Below are 24094 nucleotides of genomic sequence, written 5' to 3'. Positions count from 1 at the left end.
AAGAAGAAAAGCTGGCGGGGGGGGGGGGGGGTCGGTAGATGACTTTTCCCTCTCTCACGTGCACAAACAGCTTTTCAGGTCAGTGTAACCTTATACAGTGTCCCGGATTCTCGACCACACAGTCCCTGGGCAGAGCGTGCTCGCGCTCCCATCCGCCGGCGCCAAAGGAACCGAGGCGATCCTGGAAGAGAATCAATCGAATGGCTTGGGAGGGGGGAGGGGGGAACCAGCCGTTTAAAGTCGCCTCGCGCAGACGTCGCCTCAGCGCCTGCTGCCTCGCGCTTTTCCCTCCGACGCCGAGGGAGGGAGAGAAGGGGCGGGGCCCACTCATGGCGTCCTGGCCTCTGCCGCGTAGGATTGGAGGGCTAGGCGGGCCCCTCCCGCCCCTCTCGGGCGAGGGAGCTTTGCCAATGGAGCGTGGCGCGGGGCTGCCGAGACTTTTTCCGCCTTGCCCGTCACACTTGCACAGCTCCCTCGGCGAGTGGGAGACCGAACTTTTTTTTTTTCCCTCCCCCGCCCCCCTCCCGTCTGACATCATTCGTCTCCTCCACGGATCCATGCTCCGATCCCCGCTGAATTCCCCTCGTGCTGCCGGACTTTACTTTCTCCTCGCTTTTCTTTACCTGCCTCCTTTTGCCGTCTGTGGGCTCGAGTGCTCCGTGCAAAAGAAAAGACGCTGATTGATTTTTTTGTGTGTGTGCGCGCGCTTAAGTTGACTTCCTGATTCCCAACGTGTTTCGGGATTTGTCTCGGAGGATGCAGCGGTTCTGCTGGATGTCTCTAATCGTCAGTCAGTGGGTTCTGCATAAGGTAAGGGAGTGACCGGAGGGGTGGGGGGCAAAACGTGCAAACCCCGAGGCCAAAGTGATTCCATCTGATGTATTGCCATAAGGATGAAATGAGACGGAAAGTGAGAAATGAATTTGCAAAAACCAGGGCTTAGTCCTTACTGCATTGGCAGAAACGAGTTGACTTGGCTTCTCGCGTGGGGAGTTACCCTTATGGGATCCACATGCGCTGAGGTTAAATGTTCCATCATCGTTATATGTAGCGATGTTCTTAGCTGGACAACTTTTTTTTTTTTTTTTTTTTAATGATACAAGTGATAAGAATACAATGCACATAGAATAAAGCCGGAATTCTCGTTTCGGGCTCAAGTGCTGATACGTGTAAATATGGGGAAAGTTAACATAAACGTGTACTTAGGCAAAAAAGGTTGTTAGTCCGAAAAGTTGGAATCAGGTATGAGTGCAGGTAATTGCTTTGATTATTAAACTAGTTTTTTTTCCCCACCAGAGCAGAGAGATCCGATGGAAGTTGAGCCCCGTTCATACACTATATAACGGAGGAACTGTTAATCGCAGTATTTTAAACTGTTGTTTTATCTTTTTTTATTTATTTAAAGTTTGCTTTTTGAAATAAGATGCGCAAAGCAAACCTTTGGCAGGCGGGGGGGGGGGGGGGGGAGGGTTGAGATGGTTTTTACTTGGATGGGTTAGCGCTGCTGGAAATAAGGCAAAGTCGGTTCTTTGGAAGACTGGGGGGTGGGGGGGGGGGGGAAGAAGGAATTTTTATAGCGAAAACCTGTGAAGTCGGTTTGGCTGCAAACGTAGGACTAACGACAGATGCTCCTTTCGAGGCTACCAGGAATAGCAACACTTCCACATTCTCTCTTTTTATTTTGGCTTCTGAAAAGACCCTTGTCCTAAGTAGTTACCTTTACCCTCCTTTCCCTTCTTATGGAACCTACAGATTAACTAATGAGATTCTATTGAAAGAAATCAAATCCTGAAAATAAGAGGAAGGGACTTGGCAGACCGATGACAGTTTGGTATTGGCATCGGTGCCCACCTATCTCCATGTCTTGAATTGCTCTGATCCTTTGAGGAATGTGGTGGCTCGGGGGGGGGGGGGGCGAAAGGGTGTGTGGTTGGGGGGGGGGAGGCTAGCCCGTGACTGATAGGTTGGTCGCTCGTGAGAGTGGGGGAGGAGAAGAGGCTGCACTTTGATAGATTTTGAAACCTTGGGATAGAAGGACCCGAGGTCTTCTGTCTGATAAGGTACCGTTATACACATTGATTTCTATTATGCTGATGGTTTTTTGGTATCGTTTACCAGATCAGTAAAATCTAACAAACCGCAGGGCAGACTTCTTGCTTAACCCCCCCCCCCCCCCAAACAAAACCCCCAAACCACGCTATATTTTGAGACTATCTTAGCATGGAGAATTCTAGATGCCAGTGTCTAGGGCTCTGCAGTGCCCAAACAATCACCAATTGTTTCTCCTTGTTCTGCCTACTGGTATGAAGATGATAATTTTAAATTCAGTCGTTTTGGAAAAATGATTAGGGTGATCTTTAAGAGCAACAAGTGTACAAGCCCCAATAGAATACTCATCTTGAAATATTCCTTTGAGTTAATTTTTGCATGAAGGGAGGGGGATCTCTAGTTCTGTTGAGTTGTTGTGTTTTTTCTTTGGGGGGGGGGATGTTAAACAGAGAATATTGCAGGCAAAATGTTTTAGAGCTGGGTCTGGGACTGAGTCTGAAGAAATTATGGCCAGCAGGCTAGGTGTGATTGCTCCTTTTATCTCACACCTGCCTGATCTGACATGAAGTGGACAGCAGTATATTCTGGAAGGCTCTTTTATTATAACATGGTGTGTAAATAAGGTTTCTGCACTGTGGGTTTCATTCTTGACACCCCCAATCAGAGCTTACAGGTGAACATCAGTCTGTGGTGGCAAAAAAAAAGGCTCTTTTTCTATGCAGTTGCCTGAAACATATTAAATTTATGTAGAATATTTTTAAAAATTTACATAAGATGTATGTGTTAATAATTCTTGTCTGAGCTCCCATTCAGTTTGATGACACCAGCTGCGCCAAAACGGAACCTTTTCTTGAACGCACTGAATTATCCTCTGTGTCTGAACACGATTTGGGGATTCTGTGGTTTCAGCACTCTGATCAGAAGCTCGTGATCAAATCATAAATGTAAACTGTACCATAATGAATTAAAAAGAAAAGAATGAAAATAAATTGATGATATCTGCGATTTCTGCTTCATAAGCACCCACAAAACAGAGGATTATCCTATCGGAGATAAAGGTTCATCTTGGACTTCTCAGACTATGGTTTTCCTCCAAGATTTGGTTGTTTGTTTTTTTTCCCAGAATAAACTATAAAACATCTCATGTCAGAAGTATGACTTGCTTTCCTCAGCGTTTTCTTTGCATTAAAACCCTCATCCCCCAAACCCTTAATTTGATCTTTGAATTGTGAAGCATTGGGTCTGACTGGACACTCGTGAAAATATATAGCAAATTATGGCACCCATCCTATACATGGTGTCATCAGGTCAGTGGCCTGAGAGTTGATATCCCAGTAGTGGCCCTTCATGATATCTTGTCAGGATTATAGCATTTGGAAGCACTATACACACAACCAGGGGCAAATTGGTTTTCCAAATGTTTCAGTGGATTCATTTAATGAAGAGGAACACTTCTAATCCATTCAGCTACTTTTGTACCTGGAGCTGAAATGACAGAGGATGCTTTACCATAGAAATCCTACCCCAGCACATCCAGGCATTCATGGGGAAATTCAGAGAGTAATGTATTATGCATTAAATGGCGCAGATCAACATTGTTGTTTAATTATCTGCTGAGTTTCCTGGGAATTCATAGAATTTTTGGAAACTGAAAATAAATCAGTGAGAAGGGAAAACATCACATAATACAGGTCCTTGTGCATGACAGATTACAAAAAGGAGACAAAACTTGTGGTCATTAATTTAGGCCTGTTTTGGGGTGGAAAGTGCTGACCACTGGTTGATCAGAAATTTGCTAAAAATAAATTGAAATCATGCAAAGGAAAACAAACTTGAAATTATATTAAATTATTCTTGTCTTAAAATGCAATAAGTAGGTATTAATTTTTTTCCAAGTTCAGTGCCCCGTTCCTCCTCTGAGCCTCAGAAATAAAGACCAACAAAAAAAGTAAGATGATAACCTTTTCATTGGACTAATAGGTTAATACATTTCTTGACCAGGTTTCCGGATTAACTCCCTTCTTTGGATTCACACAGGCTCCACATGAATTCTTGTCTTCATGCTCTCTGAACCCTTTGCTTCCAGTCATGACTCTCTGCCTCTTGTCTCTGGCAAGTGCCAATATACAGTATAAATGTGTCTCTACCCCCAGTTCAAAATCAGTAAATTGCTGGTTTCACTTCTCCCTAGCAAAGACTACTAGCACACTGTTACCATAATAGAAAACAGGTGGGAACCAGCTTGGTGGATGAAGAATAGGGAAAGATAGCGTGAAGAGACCTTTTTGAATTGTCACATTGTGATTTTTGAAACTTTTGAAGAGATTACCCCTGATTGGTTTATTTATTTAAAAGCATTTATCACCCACTGATCCAAAAAGAAGTCCATATTGAAATATAGCATATGATCAAAATAACACATAAGACAAACATAGTTGGGCATAGCAATACAGACCTAAAATCAAATGTACAACAGACACCCCTTGTAAATAAAACAATGAGTGGAAATCACGGGACATTGAACACCTTCATTCCTCCCGGATATGCTTGTCTACTGAAAAGTCAGGGCAAAGCAGTGACATTTCTATATTAGAGCTATGAACAATAATCTTAATGCCAGTTGGGTAGTCTGGATTTCCTGAGATAAGAGGAGACTTTAAGCTCTGGAAATAGAAACTTTGGCAAAACAGAGCTGGAGCCGTTTAATTTTGGCTCTGTTATTTTTAAGAACTGAGAAAAATTTAGGATGCCTTGAGAGAAGATCTCATTGGCAGGAATTATTAGTGCTTAGGACTTAAGAGTGCCGTTGTGAACTCTTGACTGCGGCAGCTTCATCACGGAAGCAGCAGGAGCCACAGAAATGGTACCAGAGTTCAGTACAGCCTGAGAAAGGCACAGAGGACCCCTCCCCAGCCACAGGGAAACCAGGGTAAAGCTGGCATTCAAGTAGGTAGGGAAGCGAGGAAATGGGGACCATCTGGCTTCTGGTGAGATAAGCAATTTAAGGAGGGTTATTGTTATTGCAGCTGAGTGATGAGCTCAGTGTCTGTGGGCATAGGTTTGTGCAGCGCATTTGCCGTGTGATGGCCAAAGTATGTTGTCATGGTCAGAGTGGGTTTGGTGAGCAAACAGATGCTCTGATTGACATATTTTCATTACTGCAATGCCTAAGGCATAGAAGGTTAATACTGTCCCTTCCTTTCTGGTTTGGAACACATGGGCCAGAGTGGAGCCTTCCTCATTTATGTCTGATAAATGTCGTTATTAATCAGTCCCTGCTTCTTGTCATTAGCTCACTGATATATAATAGTCATTACAAAATGCAAATTTTGCTTTGGTTTCTTGACTACCAAGTACTACCGGGCTACTCTGAGAAGGCTTTTCTAGTTGCCTTTCTTTCTTTTTTCTAAGATAGTGAGGCCCCACCCTTCCTCTCAATGTTGCCTGCATTTTTTCATCTAGAGAATTAGGTTAGTATTCCCCGTGCATTTGCTTAGATCATCAGAAATCCATTTTTACAGAAGACTGGAATGTCCTAGCCTCCCTCATCCCTCACTTTCAAGGAGTTCTGGTGCACTTGTAATATGAAGTCACATAATTTACCTTAGACCAATTCTGGAGCAAATCACTGAATGACAAAATCAACACTTTTCTCTGCCTTTACTACTTTTGCTTCTAAACAGGGTGTATATTGCACTGTGCAGTTACATATTGCACTGATCCCTCCAAACCAGTATATTGCAAACTGTGTGCCGCCCGAGATTTCAGTTGTGTCGCAAGACGCTGGGGAGGAGGAGAGGCTCCGGTGCCAGCTGACTGCCTACAGGAAGTGCCTCTCGTGGCAAGAAGCACAATCTTGTAGTCAGTCAACCGGCACCAGCACCTCTTCTCCTGGGCACTTCTCCGCACTTCTTTCCTCCCAGCACCTCCCATTGGTGGCCCAGGGCCCTGTCTGGAGGGCCTTTGCGCCTAAAATCTGGACCCATGGTCACGCCCACAGACCCACCCTATTCTGCTTGCACCATGCCCCGTTCCTCCCCGCCCCAGACAGCATCCGTGCCTGTGCGGATGCGATGATATCACCGCGTTGCATCCGCACATGCACGGTCGCCCCCTCCTGATGCGAAAGCTTTTCAAAACGCGGAAAAAATGCCGGGCTTTGAAAAGCCGTCTAGACCCCCAGACATGCCCTCGAAAAGGAGGATATGTCTGGCGAAATCCGGATGTCTTGTATCTCTATTTGCGCATGTGCAGATATTGACATGACGATGTCACACATGCACATAACTTTGTTAGGTCAATGTCCACACACTTCTAGATGCCCTCGAGCTGCGGCCACCAGTTTAGTGTGCTGAGTCTTCGCAAAGTTTACGAGACACTGCTCTAAGCCAGGGATCTCAAAGCCCCTCCTTGAGGGCCGCAATCCAGTCGGGTTTTCAGGATTTCCCCAATGAATATGCATTGAAAGCAGTGCATGCACATAGATCTCATGCATATTCATTGGGGAAATCCTGAAAACTTGACTGGATTGCGGCCCTCAAGGAGGGACTTTGAGACCCCTGCTCTAAGCTGAGCAGGAGCCTTCCACTTATAGTCCTGCTAGTGTGGATGGTGCTGTTTTATTATCACGTTTTCAACAGAGAGGGGCATGCAAGGACTCCCTGGAACCTACATTTCTCTAGTCTAATCCAGTGGTATTCAACCCAGTCCTCAGGGTCCACCTGGCCAGTCGGGTTTTCAGGATATCCACAATGAATATGGATGACAGAGACTGAAAACCTGACTGGCCAGGTGGTCCCTGAGGTCTGAGTTGAATACCACCCCTTAATCTAATCTAATTTGAGACTTAGATTTAAATACCATATCTTCTCTAAAAAGGAGCTCGACTTGGTTAACAAAAAAGTTTCAGACAAGGTAGATGTTACTTAGATTAGATAGTAAATAATAAGTGAATTTTAAATAATAAATAACAAAATTAAAGACTAAACTAGTGATTAAAAAGACAATATTGAAGCATCACCCCCTAGTGGCAGCAATGCAGTTGGAGGACACACACTCAGAACAGTGGTCTCAAATAGAGAATGACACGGGGAAAAAATTTGTCCCCGTCACTGCCCTGTTCCCGTGACCACTGTCCCAGCCCCGTCCCCGTCCCCGCGATTACTATCCCTACACCATCCATACAAGCCTCAGTACTGCAATATTTAGCTTATTCCTTCTTTATAAATCAAAGTTCTGGCTGCTGAACTAGAGAAAGAGATGTTCAGCTGGCAGGGCTTTGTTTATAAATTTTTATCAACACAACTAATCATTCAATTCCTTCCATCCACTGTCTGTCTTCTCTCTGCATCTTCCATTTGCTCTGTTACTGTGCCTCTCCCTTCACCCCCCCCAATTGGTCTGGCATCCATATTCTTCCCTCTGCTCCCCCCATAGTCTTCTTGCCTTCCAGCATCTTCTCCCCACTCTCTGATCCCCATTTCCCTTCAGCGTCTTCTCCCCACTCTCTGTTCCCCATTTCCTTTTGGTGTCTGTTCCTCTTCACCCTCCTTCAGTGTCTTTTCCTTTCCACCACCACCCTTCCCTCTCACCACCTCACCGCCCTTCGGCACCCCTCGTGCGGTTCGAGTATCTCCCTCCTTCCCCCTTACCGTCTGTGGGTGGAAGCTTCTCCTCTTGACACAACCGGAAGTTGCGTCAGAGGAGAAGCTTCCGCCCACAGACGCACGTGACTGCACATAGGCTCCGGCGGCTTTCAACAAGTTACTCAAACTTAAAACGTGCCGTGAAGGTAAGGGGGGGGGGGGAGATAGATTCAGATAGGTAGGAAGGAGGGAGGGTTACCACGCGCATTCCCACCCTTAACTGCGGGGACAAGACCATTCACCACTCCTTGGCCTTGTCCCCGTATCAGCAGTGAGCACTTCACCCCCCCTCCACCGTTTTGATGGATTACTCACAGCTACCAGCAGCTAGTCTCAAACTCAAACCCTTTGCAGGGCCACATTTTGGATTTGTAGGTACTTGGAGGGCCTCACAAAAAATAGGTAATGTCTTGTTAAAGAAATGACAATTTTGCATGAGGTAAAACTCTTTATAGTTTATAAATCATTCCTTATGGCCAAGTCTTAACAATAATATTGTAAGAAACTGTTTTATTTTACTTTTGTGATTATGATAAACATACCGAGTGCTTCAAAATAGTACCTGGCGGGCCGTAACTTTGAGACCACTGGCTTAGAAGAAACAGTGCATATAAGAGACCATAAGCTCCATAGGGCAGGTAGACAGGCAGACCAGACAAATGAGAATTTAGAGAGATGCAGGGAAAATATTAAAGTCTGATAGACTAATAGGTTTGGTTTAATTGAAGATAGAAAATGTTTTATCTGACTTCATAAATCTGCAAGAAGTTGAATATGTGCCTTCCTCCCATCTATGACTTCTAGGGGTATACATCCAGAATATGTTTGTGTTGTATCGTTTTTGGGGAATGTTCAAAGTTTTTGGGAGGGGGAGGTTGTTTTCTTGTGGTGTTATGGGTGCAGTGTCATTAAGAGTACGTGCTCGTTTGAAAGTGTGCACACTGTTCACAAAGGGCTGAATCCTGTGAAGTTCCGTGCCCAAATTACTGACTAGTGTCCAAATTTGGGCATGTAAGGGCTAGATTCACTAAGCAAACCGATTGTGTACCGATTGGTTTGCGAGCCCTTTACGACCAGATTTCCCTCCTGCACTATTCACTAACGCCTGTAGTGATCCGACCCCGATCGTCCCATGCAAATTAGTAAAACCCATGCAAAATAGCCAAGTGATTGATTCACTAACAATTGCTTGGCTATTTTGAATCGGGTTTTACTATTGGCAAACCCGACGGTAACTGAGTTACCGCCAGGTTTGCAGGTATTTTGACAGGCCTGCCTGTCTTTTTTTATTCATTTTTTTTCCATGGCACAGATATTTTGCGTGTGTTACACACGCAAAATATGTGCCCCATAAAAAAATGAATAAAAAAGACAGGCAGGCCTGTCCAAAAAATGTACCCCCTCACAAAAACGTGCCCCCCCCCCCAAGCACGACCGCTCCCCACCCCCGACTGGCATGGCACTCGCCCTACCTTCCTCCCTCTCTGCATGGCCCTCGCCCCCCTCATGGCGCATCCCTTGCCCCCCTCCCCCCGACCGGCACGGCCCACCTGCGACACCAAAAATTTGGGAGCAGGATGGGTGCTCAGTCCATCCTGCTCCTAGGCCTTCCACCACTCGGCCCACCCCTGATCGACCCAGGCGGTCAGGCCCGGCCCACCCACCCCGGTACCTTTAAAATAGTTGGGAGCAGGAGGGGTGCCCAGTCCCTCCTGCTCCTTGGAGGCTCTGAACATCTTCGGGAGCAGGAGGGGTGCCCGGACCCTCCTTCTGCTCCTACGCCACTCCAAAATCTTCGGAAGCAGGAGTAAAGTCCTCCTTCTCCTACTCTCAAGCTGCTCGCCGCCCAGTAGCGGCCTTAGGCCCCGCTCTGGCGCATCATCTGATGCATGGGGAGAGGCTAAAGGCCCTAATTGGCTGAGGCGCCTCAGGCTCCACCCTTTGGAGGGGCCTGGGACACCTCAGCCAATCAGGGACTTCCTTAGGGAGGAGTCTAGGGAAGTCCTTGATTGGCCAAAACTTGATAGAAGGGGGCCCAAGTTAAGCGCCTAAATTGGCTAGGCACAGTGGTGTAGCGAGGGTGAGAGGCACCCGGGGCGGTGGCACCCCTTCCCCACCCTCTTCTCCACCTCTGATCCTTCCCTGATTCCGCCTGCTGCATGCGTTCCCCCTGCTCCTTCCCCGATCCCACCCGACGCACCCCTCTTCCCTTCCCCGTACCTCTACTTGAAGTTGTTGCTCACGACCCCGTTGGCTCTCCGTCTGACACCACTTCCTATGCGCAGCACCTGAAAGTGACATCAGCGTAAGAGCTGACGGAGTTGCGAGGAGCACGTTGTTAACCTCCGCAAACAATTTCTTCAACTAGAGGTATGGGGTAAGGGAAGGGGGCGTGCGCAAGGAGGGGAGGAATGGGAAGAGGTGGGGGTGGGGCAGAGTGGAGGGGTGTTGGCGCCCCAACCAACATGAGGTATATGGCAGACCGCCTCCTCACCCACTGTTACTACATCACTGGCTAGGCACGCTAATGTTGGCCACAAATGTTAGATACCATTTATAGAATTCACCAGTTGCAGTCTATTTTTTTTGCACCTACGGTAATTTTTGGTGTCCAGAGTGCACACTGTTCTTGAAGAGTACGCTTTATGTGCAAACAGTGTGCACGTGTAGAAAGTGTTTGCACTCCTTCCAAAGAGCACACACCAATTTTTATTTTATTTATTTTTAGTATTTATATACCACTTATGGCCTAAGGCCTAAATTCACTAAACTCACCGAGCTGGATCGCTGTTGGGCGATTCTTGGCCGAGTTTTGCCGAGTGACCGATTCACAACAGATTCTGCATGCAAATGATCTGATCGGACGCGTGCCCTACAGCGGTCCCACGGATCGCTGTACAGCAATCGAGACGCATGCGCAGATTATCTTTGTTGGTTGTAGATGCAGTTTGCGCATACGCTTGCTCTTCGCACAAGCGAGCTCAAAATAAAGGAGGAGGGGGTGGCTGCGGTTTATACTCTGGCCCTGCGAGTGGACATTTTAAAAGGAATGATTTCAATTTTTGTGCAGCCAGATTATGGAACAGAACACGTTTTAAACCCGTGGATTAAAACCGCGGGCTTGCTCTGCGCTTTTTTGCAGAATATATAAAAAGGGGAGTCTTATGCATATGTATAGATATTTTACAGTTTTATTTTTTATTTTGATGGTTGTTTTATATGGGGTTTTAACCTCGATACTGGGATTTAGGGCGGCAGAGAGCAAGAGAGTCGGCAAGACTGGTCCTCTACAGTTGCTTCATTTCGGATTGGCAAACCCAGTGGGTGTTTCTTCTGCTTAGTGAATCGAGGGCTTCCTACTTATGTATGCCATTTCCCCTCATTTGCAAGGGTGGATCGGATCGGGTAGGAGTTTAGTGAATCAGGTCAGGGTCGGGGAACGATCGGCTGGACAGGATCGGAAGCTTTAGTGAATCTAGCCCTAAGTGGTTTACATTCAGGTACTCAAGCATTTTTCCCTATCTATCCTGGTGGGCTCATGTCTACCTAATGTATCTGGGGCAATGGGGGATTAAGTGACTTGCCCAAGGTCAAAAGGAGCAGCGTGGTGCACAAAACAATTTATTTTATGTTTCCTCCTCATCTTTGTTTGCCTACAACACGAAACAACATGGGAAAATGATGACATTTCATATGTCGCTTCAAGTGAATGCACATCCCTAATTACTATTATGCACGTTTGCACTAGGAATAATAATAAAAATAAAAGAAAGAAACAATTAAGAATTTGAAAACATCTATATTTTCTGGTTAAAGGACTGCTCCGCATGGGTTTTTAACAGGCTTGTACATCCTTTCAAACGTTCCACTTTCACTGAGTAAAATGTGGGTGGGTGTGTTGTGTAATCATTGCCGCATTGTAAAACAGTGAAAGATTTCGTGGACAAAGCCAAAAATCCATCTATTTTCTTTCTTTTTTTTGTTCTCTTGCAGCCATTTGAAATAGCTTCTGTTTCTACTTGTTTTCTTCCCTGTGAAAATCAATTCTTATGCCCACACTTCTTACTGTTTAAAAAAGTGTTTGCTTATAATAAAAAATATTTATGGTTCTGTATAGAACTAGGGAATCTGAGGGCAAATAAAGAGCTCCTGCCTCCTTTGCCCTGCTCATTTTCCCTTCTGCAGACCCAGCTGTAGCTCCGGTTTTAGTCTCACTTCCTTATTACTGATGATCTCCTGTGCTTATCCCAAGCCTGTTTTTATGGCCAGGCCCAGATGTAGGCTGATGCAGCATAGGCAACAGCCTATGGTGCCAAATTTTATAGGTGCAAAATACCCAGGCCCATGATTCTGTTTCTGCTTACTTCAGTGCTGCTTAAAAGGATAGGATTGCCAGATGTCATGTATACAAAAAGAGAACACCTGTACCCACCTCATTCTGCCCCAGCCCCGCCCCCACACAAACCTCACCCAGCTTTAGACTGTGTGCACTGACTCGGCCTTGAGGTTGGGGACTTCCAAAACCCGGACAAACTGCTGGGTTTTGGAAATCCCTCTGGGCACCTGGACAGTCCTCTAAAAAGAGGACATGTCCGGGTTTTCCCAGACATCTGGGGCACAACTGTGGCATTTCGGCCTCCCTCTGCTCCTCTTCTGGCTCCCCCAGTCTTTGGAATCTCTGATCCCTCCCTTGCCCTATTTTCTGGGATCTGATGCCAAGTCTTGCTGTGAGCACCAAAATCTTAAATCACTGCCTGAGTTTTGTCCCCACCCCTCCCACTGGGAAGCTGTTGCTTGTGTGCACTAGTGCTGCCCGATTCAGGGAAAAAAAATTTGATTCGATTCAGCCTATTGAATCGATTTTTCGATTCGATTTTCTTGCCCAAGTGGATGTTTTTTTCAAATATTCTGGTGGGTCTATTTTATAGCCTCTTCACCCACTTTGCCCTCTCCTACCCACACTGGCGCTGTGGTGTAAAGAAAATAAACAAACAAAAAATACTTTTCCTCTCTCTCTTAAATCCTAGTTCATGTTTGTGGTTTAACACCACAAAATAGAAAATAAAATTATTTTTTCTTCCTTTTGTTGTCTGATCATTATTCAGATCTTTTCAGTCTCCGGCTCCAGTTGTCTTCTGATAACTTGCTTGCCAGGGTCTCCTTCTTTCTCCATGCTAATCATCCATCTGCCCTCTCTGTCCTCCCCTTCTGGTTCCCTTCCCTCCCCCAGAGGTCTGGTATCTTTCCTTTTTTTCGTCTCCATCCACAGATCCACCTTTTCTGAATTACCCTTTCATCCTTCATCTCTCTCTCCTTCCCCACCACCCAAGGGTCCACCATGTCTCCCTTTCTCTTCCCAACTACCCTCCTATCCAGTATCTCTATCCCCCCTCCCCACCATCCTTTGTATCCAACTTCTATCCCTTTCTGTTCCTTTCCTCCCTAAATCCCATTGTCCACCATCTCTCTCCCACTCCTGTTTTTAGATCCTTATTTATTCTATCCTTCCCCCCATCTCTCTTCTCCATGATCTCCCCCAAGTCTATCTCCCCCCTCCAACAAGTTCATTTCTCCCATCTGTCTTCTTCCCATCTCTCCTCCAGTCCACCAGCTCCCCGCTCCCCTCTCCCTCCATCTACCTTTTTTATTTTTTTTATGGCACTCCTAAATCCCCACCACCACAACATCCCCACATCTTTCCCAAAGAGAGTCTGGAAGAGGTCTGCCGGTGGCGGTAGCAATCCACTCCTACCACTACATGTGACTACTCCTTGCGTCTTCTCTCCACTGCAGCCTGCCCTCAGTGAAAACTTCCTGTTTTCGCTTGGGCGGCCAAATGGAGAGAAGACGCCCAGAGTAGCGGCAGGGTTGTGAATTGCCGCTTTTGCCTGGCCAGGGAGGAGAGAAGAGAGCCTTGCTGCTGCCGATCTGCACCAGAGACCCGTTCAGGCTTTCTCTCTGCCACCGGAGTCCTTGCTTCAATGTAACTTCCGGTTTTGCAAACAAGGCTCTCTCCTTCCCGGAAGCAAGGCTCTCTCCTCTCCTCCTGGCCAGGCAAAAGCGGCGGTAGCAAGGGGGCCAACGAATCGATAAGTCCGATTTTCTTCAATAGCAAACCGATTTGAATCGATTCATCCAAAGTGAATCGGAGAATCAATTCAAATCGCGAATCGGTCAGCACTAGTGTGCACCACCCTGTTTCTGAAAAGATGCAGTCTCACCTTATTCTGGAGTCTGTGCAGCTTTGTCCTATGACTTCTTACAAAATCAGGCCACGTATTGCCAATCCCACACCAATCATACAGAGGCTCATATCTTCTGAAGTGTTATGAAACATTAACATTCTCACCAGGGTCTGTTTAAGGTATGAGTCAGGGGAGAGACTGGCTCAGGGTGCCATAAACCTGCCTCAGCTTTCACAGCAGTGACAGAGTGTTCCTGTTCTCTCATAAAAGTTGGCTCAGGGCATAGGAGCCAACTTTTAAAAATGACTTGGGGGTGCTAAACGCTACACGTGTGAATACTTCCTGGTCACTATTGGGGATGCAATAGACTGCATCCGATCCTGTATGCAACTCTTACTTGTACTACCAAAACTTATGCCAAAGAAATTTGTATATACTGTATATGCTCAGAGACCCGGAGACCACGTGAGGATAAAATCCCCCAATCATTGCATGTATTTGACTTTTAGAAAAATTGCTGGAGAAAAACTTCAAAAACTCCCATATTCTCAAAATGGATCTTAAATTTGAGGGTCCCGACAGTTACTGCTTGGAATCACATGGAGAGAAAGAACGCTGAAAGACTAACAGAGACCCATAACTGGTACAAGCATTGCTCTTCTCAGAAACGAAACATGGTCCATGTCGGGACTCTCAAATTAAGCGAACTTTCCTTTTAATATCTGTTTTGAGAGTATGGAAGTTTTTGAAATTATTCTCCAGCAATTTTTCTAAAAGTCAAATATATGCAATGATTGGGAGGTGAGACTTATTTGGGGGATTTTATCTTCATGTGGTCTCCGGGTCTCTGAGCATATACAGTAAAACCTTGGATTGCAAGTAACTTGGCAAGCAAGTGTTTTGCAAGACAAGCAAAACATTTTAAGAACATAAGAATTGCCACTGCTGGGTCAGACCAGTGATCCATCGCACCCAGCAGTTTGCTCACGCGGCAGCCCCCAGGTCAAAGACCAGTGCCCTAACCAAGACCAGCCCTACCTGCGTTCGTTCTGGTTCAACAGGAACTTGTCCAACCTTGTCTTGAATCCCTGGAGGGTGTTTTCCCTTATAACAGACTCTGGAAGAGCGTTCCAGTTTTCTACCACTTTCTGGGTGAAGAAGAACTTCCTTACGTTTGTACGGAATCTATCCCCTTTTAACTTCAGAGAGTGCCCTCTCGTTCTCTCTACCTTGGAGAGGGTGAACAACCTGTCCTTATCTACTAAGTCTGTTCCCTTCAGTACCTTGAATGTTTCGATCATGTCCTCTCTCAGTCTCCTCTTTTCAAGGAAGAATAGGCCCAGCTTCTCTAATCTCTCACTGTACGGCAACTCCTCCAATCCCTTAACCATTTTAGTCGCTCTTCTCTGGACCCTTTCGAGTAGTACCGTGTCCTTGATATACAAGCAAGGTCTTGCAATACAAGTACATACAGTATTTTGTATAAAAGATTTTGGGTTGTGGAGTTTCCATTATTTCTTATGGGGGAATTCACTTTGATATACGAGTATTTTGGATTACAAGCATGTTTTCGTAAGGAATTATGCTCACAAACCAAGGTTTTACTGTATATACAAATTTCTTTGGCATAAGTTTTGGTAGTACAAGTAAGAGTTGCATACAAGACCGGATGTAGTCTATTGCATCAAGCTATCAATTATTCCTGTTTAATGTGAATGTTTAGGCACAGAGCACCCAGGACTGGTTTTAGACATGCTGGGGCCCAGGGCAAAAATTAAGGAGGGGGCCCCTGATCTCTTCTCCTCCCTGCCCCTCCCCCTAATCTCCCCACCTGCCATTTACTACCACACATAAAAAGAATTTTAAATGAGCTCTTCATACACAAAATGCAGACAGACCTTTAACAAATACAGAACCCCAAGAAATTAAACTCAGCAAGAGAAATAAAACCAGATATGCACATTTTGTACTGAACACATAGGGGTCCTGGGCCCAGGATCCCCTAAAATTAGCCACCTCTCTTGCTGGTGGGGATCCCACAGCCCTGCCAGTTGAAGACCACCTCCTCTGGTCTGGTAGCCAGAAATCTTCAGTGTCCCCCGAGCTGCCACCAGCTGCAGAGCTTGGAGAGTTCTGGCTAATGGACTGGAGAAAGAGGTCTTCAGTTGACAGGGCTTTGGGATTCTCCATCAGCTTAGGGATTTATATTTTGCATTTGGGCAAGGGGCATAGGGGAGGGCAGGGAGAAAATTTGGTGCTCCCCCATTTTGGGCTCAGAAACACTGCCCTCCCCTTTCCATTGGCTGTCTGCTAAAGGACTGAACACAAAACAAAAATCTGTGATAAACATATCCCAAAGCTAACATATTCTGGATAATAAATTTAAAATAAAACATTTCTACCTTTATTGTCTGGACATTTTATTTTTCCATCATGTTGGTCCATTTTGTCACTTCTGTTTTTCTGTGTCGTCTGATAATTCTTTCTAATGGCTGCTTCCAAATGTCGTTTCTCCTCCCTTGTCCTGTTTCATTCCCTGCCTACGCCTTTCTTTGATATACTGACCTTTCCTTTTTAGATTCTTCCCACTCTTTTTTTTTTCTTTTCTGCCTCTCCATCCACTCAAATTTCACCCTTCTTTTTACTTTTCAGCTACCTACCAACTTTCCATCTCTCTTTCTCATGCTCCATCTCTCCCATTTCCCATCTCACTCCTTTCCCAGCCTCCTGTTTCCTTCTATCTACTCCCCATTACCACATTTTTACCACTGTAATCGTTGCTCTCTCACTCATCTTCTTGTCATCACCCTTTTCACCTCTTCCACGTGGCTCCACTATTTCCAGAATTCCCCTCCCTCTCTTTACTCTCATCAGACTATATCTCCCTGTCCCTTTCTCCCCATCCCCTAGCATCTTCATATCCCATCTCTCTTCCCTCCTGCCCTCCCATGGGTCTTTCTCTTCTCTCCCCTCCATGGTCCAACATTTCTCCTTCTCTTTTCTGTTCTTCTTCTCTCCCCACCGCCCTTGATGCTGGATGGAGGAGAAAAAAAAGAGATGATGCATCTCATTCTCCCTTTCACCCCCAGACCTAACAAGAGGAAACAGGAAGTTGTGTAATTGAGGGCAGACTGTAGCAGGAGAAGGAGAACATGGAGGAGAATGCAGGCAGTGCTTCACAATAGCTGCCGCAGTCAGTTTGTCAGAGAGAAGGAGAGGGCGAGGGCGATGGACTGGTGCCAAAAGAAGGGAGAAGGCATGTCTGCCCAAAGGGGGTTAGGGCTGTGGGACCTAGGGCAGTTGTCCTGTTTGCCCTCCCCTAACGCAGGCCCTGACAGCATCCACAGAACTGGCAGCTATGGCTCAGGACACTACAACCCAGGAGCTGGCCCTGATTTTCACCCTTAAGACAGAGGACTAGAGGAGTAGCCTACTGGTTGTAGTGGGCTAAGGACCAGGTGAAGAAGGTTCAATTTCCACTGTGGCTCCTTGTGACCCTTGGCAAGTCACAACCCTCCATTTCTCCAGATATAAAAACTTTGATTGTGAGCCAACTAGGGATAGAGAAAGTAACTAAATATGAAATGTGTTAATTTACAGAAAGGTAGTATATCAAATATATTACCCTTACCCTTTAACTTGGGTACAGTGTGTCCCTGGCATACTACCCAACCAACTCTCCTCCATCAAGGACAGCTTAAACCAAGGGTTCTTGGGACACATCCAGCCAGTCAGGTTTTCAGGCTATCTCCAATGAATTTGTGTGAGATAAATCTGCATTCAACGGAAGTACTGCATACAACGGCTCAGGATACAAGATGACGTCCGACAAAGACTTTGGCTTTACTGCCTCCGTTCTGACTTTGTTTTGTTTGTTTTTTTTGGTTTAATTTGCTCCATCTTGCTTTTTATTTGTTTTGGTTTTTTACCTCATTTAATTTGTTTTATACTTTACCTCATTTATTTCTAATTTTACACGGGTTAAGGCAGTATTTTCCATTATTTTCTACTCATTTCTCCGTTTCCCTGTGACTGACCGTTAGATCGTTTAATGGCTACCCACCTTCCGTTGTTTTTGCTGTTCCTCCCTAGCTCCCCTCTCATCCCGCTGGGCTGCTGTCGCTGATGGGAGATTATTGCTGGGGTAAGGACAAGTGGAGAACCGGTGTGTCCGATTCAGCTTATCACCAGTCTTCGGCGCAGAGGCTCCTTCTCTATGCCTTTGGCAATCCCTGCCTTTCATCTGGCCGGAGCTGGAGGTGTTTCTGGCTCTGTCGGCAGAGGCTGCATCTCGCTGTCAACGTCCCGCTGGCGCTGTGGTGGCAAGGAGTACCTTTTCCCCGGCTTCCAGCTTTGCCCAGCCTCCAGGGGTTATGCTGGAGCTCTGTGAGAGGTCGGTTTGGCTCTCTGCTTCTCCACCTCGAGGTCTGTTGCTGGAGTTGTGGCTTCTGTTTGTTTTGATCCAGCCATCGTTATCCTGCTCTGCTCAACTTCTGTTCAGCTTCAGAGATCGGCTGGGCTCTCCGGTGTATAGATGGTGGTTGGGAGCCCAGGTGAGAACTGCCTGTGGAGGCTTACCAGCATCAGGCAGTCAATTCAGCATGCATCTACCAAGCCGGGTGACGAGGATTAGTGGCAGATGAGCTGTTCTTGGTGTCTGTTTGAGACTGATTGGGACTTATTTTACTTTCTCTTGTAGGATTGCCTAATTTTGCCCTCTCTTTTGCTTTTTACTTCTTTATTATGCCTCGATACTGCACTTCGTAGATTCTTTATTCAGCCATTTTGTACGCCTTTTTGTATCTACAGTACACTTTTTTTTCTTCTTATCTCTTAGTAACTGAATTTTCTTCTATATTTAATATAACTTAGATTGTGAACCTGCTGGGACAGTCTGTAATGTTCTTCAATTGTATTAGTATTGTAAACTGCTTAATACTTATGTGCAAGCGGTATATCAAATTTAATAAGTCAAATCAAAGTGGGACTGTGTGACGCAGTGGTTAGAGCTACAGCCTTAGCACCCTGAGGTTGTGGGTTCATGCTCCGTGTGACCCTGGGCAAGTCATTTAATCCCCTCATTGCCCCAGGTTCACTAGATAGAGTTTGAGCCCACTGGGAATGATAGGGAAATATGATAAAGTACCTGAGTGTAAACCACTTAAGATATACGTGGTACATAAATAAATCAAATCAATCATGCATATTCATTATGGATATGCTGAAAACCTGACTGGCTAGTCGTGTCCTGAGGACTAGGTTGTGAACCCCTGCTTTAAACCATTCATTTTCTGATTCCAGCCATTCTGGGACTTTGTAGCTTGTGCTGAGAAAGCAAGGATGCATAATCTAGAATGTGATTCATGGTGCAATTTCTCCATTTACTCTCCTGTCTTCCCCCAGTCCGCAGACACCTGTAGCTAAGGGGGTGGATGCTGTACAGTTAGGGCAGTGGCGCTACTGGAAATGATACCATGTTTACCTAGGATGGGATCAGTGGCATAATGAGGGGGCGGGAGAGCGGACCACCTCGCTCGCCGTCTTCGTGGGGGGAGGGCACTGCCACCTCTCCTCCTCTATGCCCCCGCATACCTCTTCAAGTGTTTGCCGGCACGAGTAGCATCTACCACCTGCTGTTCATGCCGGCTTAGGCTAGGGTTACCAGATTTTCCTTTGGGAAAATCCGGATCCATAGCCACACCCCCAGGACCACCCAGTTCTGCTTTTTTCCCGCCATGTTCTGCCCCCAGCCCAGTTCCCAGGTGGCATCCGTGCATGCGCGGACATGATGCAATAATATCATGCGCACGTGCGCGTGATGTCACCCTGTTGCATCCACGGATGCCCCTTCCTGACACGATTATGTCGGGAAGCTTTTCAAAACTCGGACAAAATGCCAGGTTTTGAAAAGCTGCCTAGACCCCCCCCCCCGGGCATGTCCTCAAAAGGAGGACATGACCTTGGAAATCTGGATGTCTGGCAACCCTAGTCTCCGCTCCCTTCTTTTAAAAAAAAAAAATTCTTTATTAATTTTCACATTCTAAAATGCATTAAATTATACACAACAAATTATCATAGACAGCACTTATATTCAATCAATATCAATACAAAACATATTTACCTCTCCCCAATCAACAATAATACCCAATGTATTCCCCCCTCCCTCCTTCCCTCCTACCCTCCCTGGATGTGTGTGGAAATCAGGAAAACAATAAAAACAATACACAACTACTCGGAGTTAACAAAATTCGTTAATGGGCCCCATACTAATTTTTAAAAAATGATAATGACCTAATATAACTGAATTCATTTTTTCAAATTTATAACATAAACATAAAGACTCCCACCAAAAAGAAAAGTTAAGCCTGCCCCAATTTTTCGTAATCATCTGCATGGCAATCCCTGTCATAATAATTAGGAGCCTGCTTTTATATTTGTCTAATGAAGGTATAGTTTTCAATAATGTCCCACAGATTACCATTGTTACATAGAATTTTTTGGGCCTCGGCTCCCTTCTGATGTCGCTACCTGGTCACAGGACCAGGACGTGACGTCAGAAGGCAGCCAAGACTGGTATGAGCAGCAGGTGGAAGGTGCTGCTTGCACTAGTGAACATTTCAAGAGGTGTGCAGGGGGGCACCGAAGTGGCGGGGAAGATTTGACACATGGCGCGGTCATGCCGGGTGCCACCCTCCCTTTCTACATCACTAGATAGGATGGTGGTTAGTATCCCTTGAATAAGTGAGATTGTAAGACCTGTTGGCACTCCGGAATCCTCTGGGCATAAGGAAATATGGTAACATAGAGTATGACGGCAGAAAAGGGCCGACGGCCCATCAAGTCTGCCCACTCAAGAACCCGTCTTTTAAGCATTCCTCTGGAGCAACCCCACCTGATGGTCCCATCGTCCCTTGAAGTCGAGCGCTATACTGGCCTCAACTACCTGGCTTGGAAGACCCTTCCATTTATCAATTACCCTTTTGATGAAGAAGTATTTCCTGGTGTCCCCATGAAATCATTCCCCCCTGAGTTTTAGCGGGTGCCCTCTTGTCGCCGTAGGACCCGTAAGATAAAAGATTTCTTCTTCCACTTCAATGCAGACTGTGATGTATTTGAATGTTTCTATCATGTCTCCCCTTTCTCTGCGCTCTTCGAGAGAATATAAGCATAGCCTGTTAAGACGTTCTTCGTATGGGAGATCTTTGAGTCCCGAGACTATCCTAGTGGCCATTCGCTGAATCGACTCCATTCTCTTCATATCCTTTTGATAATGTAGCTTCAATGCTGGTGGTAATCAATGCTGTATCCCCATGGCCTTCACAGGTGCAACCTTATCGGATTAGATCCTTTCTAGAGGTATTGTAATGTTTTTCAATACAGAAGTGTTCAGAAAGCGAACAATAACTTTGCAGCTCTTTTTTTTTGTGTATGTGGTGACATATGGCCTTATAGAGTGCTGGGAGCTGTACCAGGCCTGGAGCAGACTGGATACTTGGTGAAGTGTAATATTGTTCATTGAACCAGTTTGCAAATTCATCCAAAAAAAAATGTTGTCCGTGAGCTTTCAAGAACCTGCAGGAACCTTCTTGTGTTCAAAAGCTTGGGCATGACAGAACCCTTGGATAATTCTACTCAGTAAATGGTATCACAGCCTGTGAAGACAGATTTTGGGAGGTAGGTAGCTAAACATGTTCTCCTCCACTGGCCTTCGGCTGGGAGACTAAGCTAGATTTTGAAGCCTAGTGTCATCTTAAGACAGCGAAGAATGCTTCACTTCCTGCTCTAAGTAATTACTCAGGGCCGTTGCCAGCAGCAGTCTGACACATTATTTATGTAGCAAAGCCACAGTGCAAAAAATAAAGCCTTAACACGCTCTTGTGGAATTTATTGCCACAGATGGTGTAAGAGCAGGCCTGTAAAATCTAATAGTGACTCCCCAAAGCCTTACTGATCCTGTAGGGTACAGCTTGAATGGAAATAGTATCTTTCTGCTAGCATTATTCAGGTCTGGATTGATATTTGATTAAAGAGTATTTCTGTGCTGGCAGTTCTTTCATCAGCTATTGTTATGTTCAGTTTTATATCCTGCTGAATCCTCTCAAAACAGAGTTCTAGGTGGGTTACAAGCAGCATAATATTACTTAGAAATCACGTGTAGGGCAATGGTCTTCATTGCATTCCCCACAAGCCAATGGTGGCCCTCCAAGACGTCTGGGGTGGCCTGCAGAGCCTTTGCAGAATATCATCGGGATCTGGCGATTTTTTTTATTTTTTTTATTTTTTACTTTTTTTGGTTCCAATGCTGCACTCTTCGTGTCACGGGCAATGTGAGTGAAGTAAACATGTTACCTTTGGCAGCACTGGAAGCTTTCCCTTTGCTACACAGCTTTCTGTCCCTGCGGTAGGAAGCTGTAGGAAAGGGAAAGCTTCCGGGGCTGCCGAAGGAGCAAGTTCATTCACATTGCTTGCAGCCCAAAGAGTGCAACACTGAAAACATAAAGGGTATAAAAGTGCTGGATACCACTGGGGGGGAGGGATAGGGTAGTACAGAGATGCTGGATGCTGGATTGTGGAGATGGGGAGGAAAGGGTAAGAAGATGCCAGACCTCTGTGGGAAGAAAGAAGGGAAGGGGGGGGGGGGAGATAGCATTGCCAAATCACAGGAGGGGGAAGGGGAGAGGAAGGAGACAGATGCAGAGTAGGGATTGAAGGGAAGGAGGGGAGAGAAATATGCCAGACTGCCAGGAGAGGAGAGAAATAGCAGACTATGGGAAGGGGTGAAGAGAAAGAGAGAGAGAGATGTCAGACCATAGAAGGGAGGAAGGCAAGAAGGAGGAGAAAGAGATACCAGACTATAGTAGAGAGAGGAGGGAAGGGAAGGAGGGAGAGATACTAGACCATAGGAAAATGGGAAGGGAAGGAGAGAGAGGGAGGAGATGGTGCACATGGATGGAGAGGAGGGGAAGACATGGAAAAGTAGACATTGTGAAGGAAACTGAAAAATGGAAGAAAGTTAAATGTTGAAAGTTAATGCCAAAGATGGATGTAGACTTAGTCAAAAAATATATCAGGGCAAGAAACTAGTACCAAAAAATACAAATGGGGTGCGAGAGTGTCTGAGGAATGCCCTTCTTTTTGAGAGAAATATACTGTTCATTGCTGTTCCTTTAGCAAGAACAGTTGATTATATTGCTGGCAGGTTTCCTGATGCAGAGTAATGAAATGTGCCACATCGAAACCAAGAAACTAAGTTTTAGCTAAGTTATTTTTTGCACATATTTAACAAATTTGAGGTATTCACAATTATATTCTTTGAAAAATTTCTAAAAAATCGGCTTAAAAGTATGAAGGATTAAGCAATGATTTGGTGGTGAGGTGGTTGGAGGGTTTTCTCTCCTTTTTTACCCCTCCATGTCTATGAGCTATCCTATCATATGTAAAGCTGGAATTGATAGACTTTTACTATTTCTTTGTGGGTAGTGTTTTTGGTTATAAAGATGGATGTAGGGCAGAAAGTGAAGGAGAGAAAAACAGCAAATGGATAAGAAGGTCCTGCCAGCAGTTAAGAGCACAGATAGAAGGAAGTGTAGCCAGAGCCTGGGAAAAGATGATTAGAAAAATAAAATCACCAGACAACAAAGGTAGGGAAAATGATTTTATCTTCAGTTCAGTGATTGAAATACGTCAGTTTGAGAATTTACATCTGCTGTCTATATTTTGCACTGTTCAGGAAGAAATGCATTTCTTTCTATTTCTCTGGTGGTGTACTGCATGCAGAATCTGGCATCATGGGTTTCAGGTGTGTATATTAGGACTTTTAGTTTGTAGCCCTGTAATTGCATAGGGTTCAATGTGTGACCAAGGCCAGGTGTTCTGGTAGGAATGAATATCAAGAAGCGCTATTAGCATCATGGCCCCAAGTAGGAAGATATTTGTTGGCTCTCCTTCAGCACTTATGGACCCAAAACAGCCCTCACTTAAAAATTAGCGAAGATCACTGGTGTAGGGTAAAACATTACTCAGACATATTACATAGAGCAGGGGTGCCCAAAAGGTCGATCGTGATTGACCAGTAGATCGCAAGGGCAACACGAGTCGATTGCAGAGCCTGAATAGACTCGCATTGCTTTGCGTTCTCCCTTCTTCCCCGATGCCACAAAAGCCAGGCGTGTGCAGCCACTGCACAAGCGCTAGGCCCATAAGCCTCCTCCCCCG

At 45.6% G+C, this 24094-nt stretch overlaps 1 protein-coding gene across 1 annotated transcript in view; it reads left to right on the top strand.

Moving 5' to 3' along the window:
• The first annotated feature begins 550 nt into the window (after positions 1-550).
• The window catches only part of NXPH4 (neurexophilin 4), a 327110-nt gene continuing 303566 nt past the window's right edge, over positions 551-24094 (top strand). The window contains exon 1 of the mRNA XM_033935939.1: positions 551-810. Coding sequence (XP_033791830.1) covers positions 757-810 — 54 coding nt within the window. The 5' untranslated portion in view covers positions 551-756. The remainder of the gene's footprint in view (positions 811-24094) is intronic.

This window comes from Geotrypetes seraphini, chromosome 3, assembly GCF_902459505.1.
Source record: "Geotrypetes seraphini chromosome 3, aGeoSer1.1, whole genome shotgun sequence".
Taxonomy (NCBI): domain Eukaryota; kingdom Metazoa; phylum Chordata; class Amphibia; order Gymnophiona; family Dermophiidae; genus Geotrypetes; species Geotrypetes seraphini.
The sequence above is the reverse complement of the archived record's forward strand: the minus strand, read 5'-3'. Positions and strand labels throughout refer to the sequence as shown.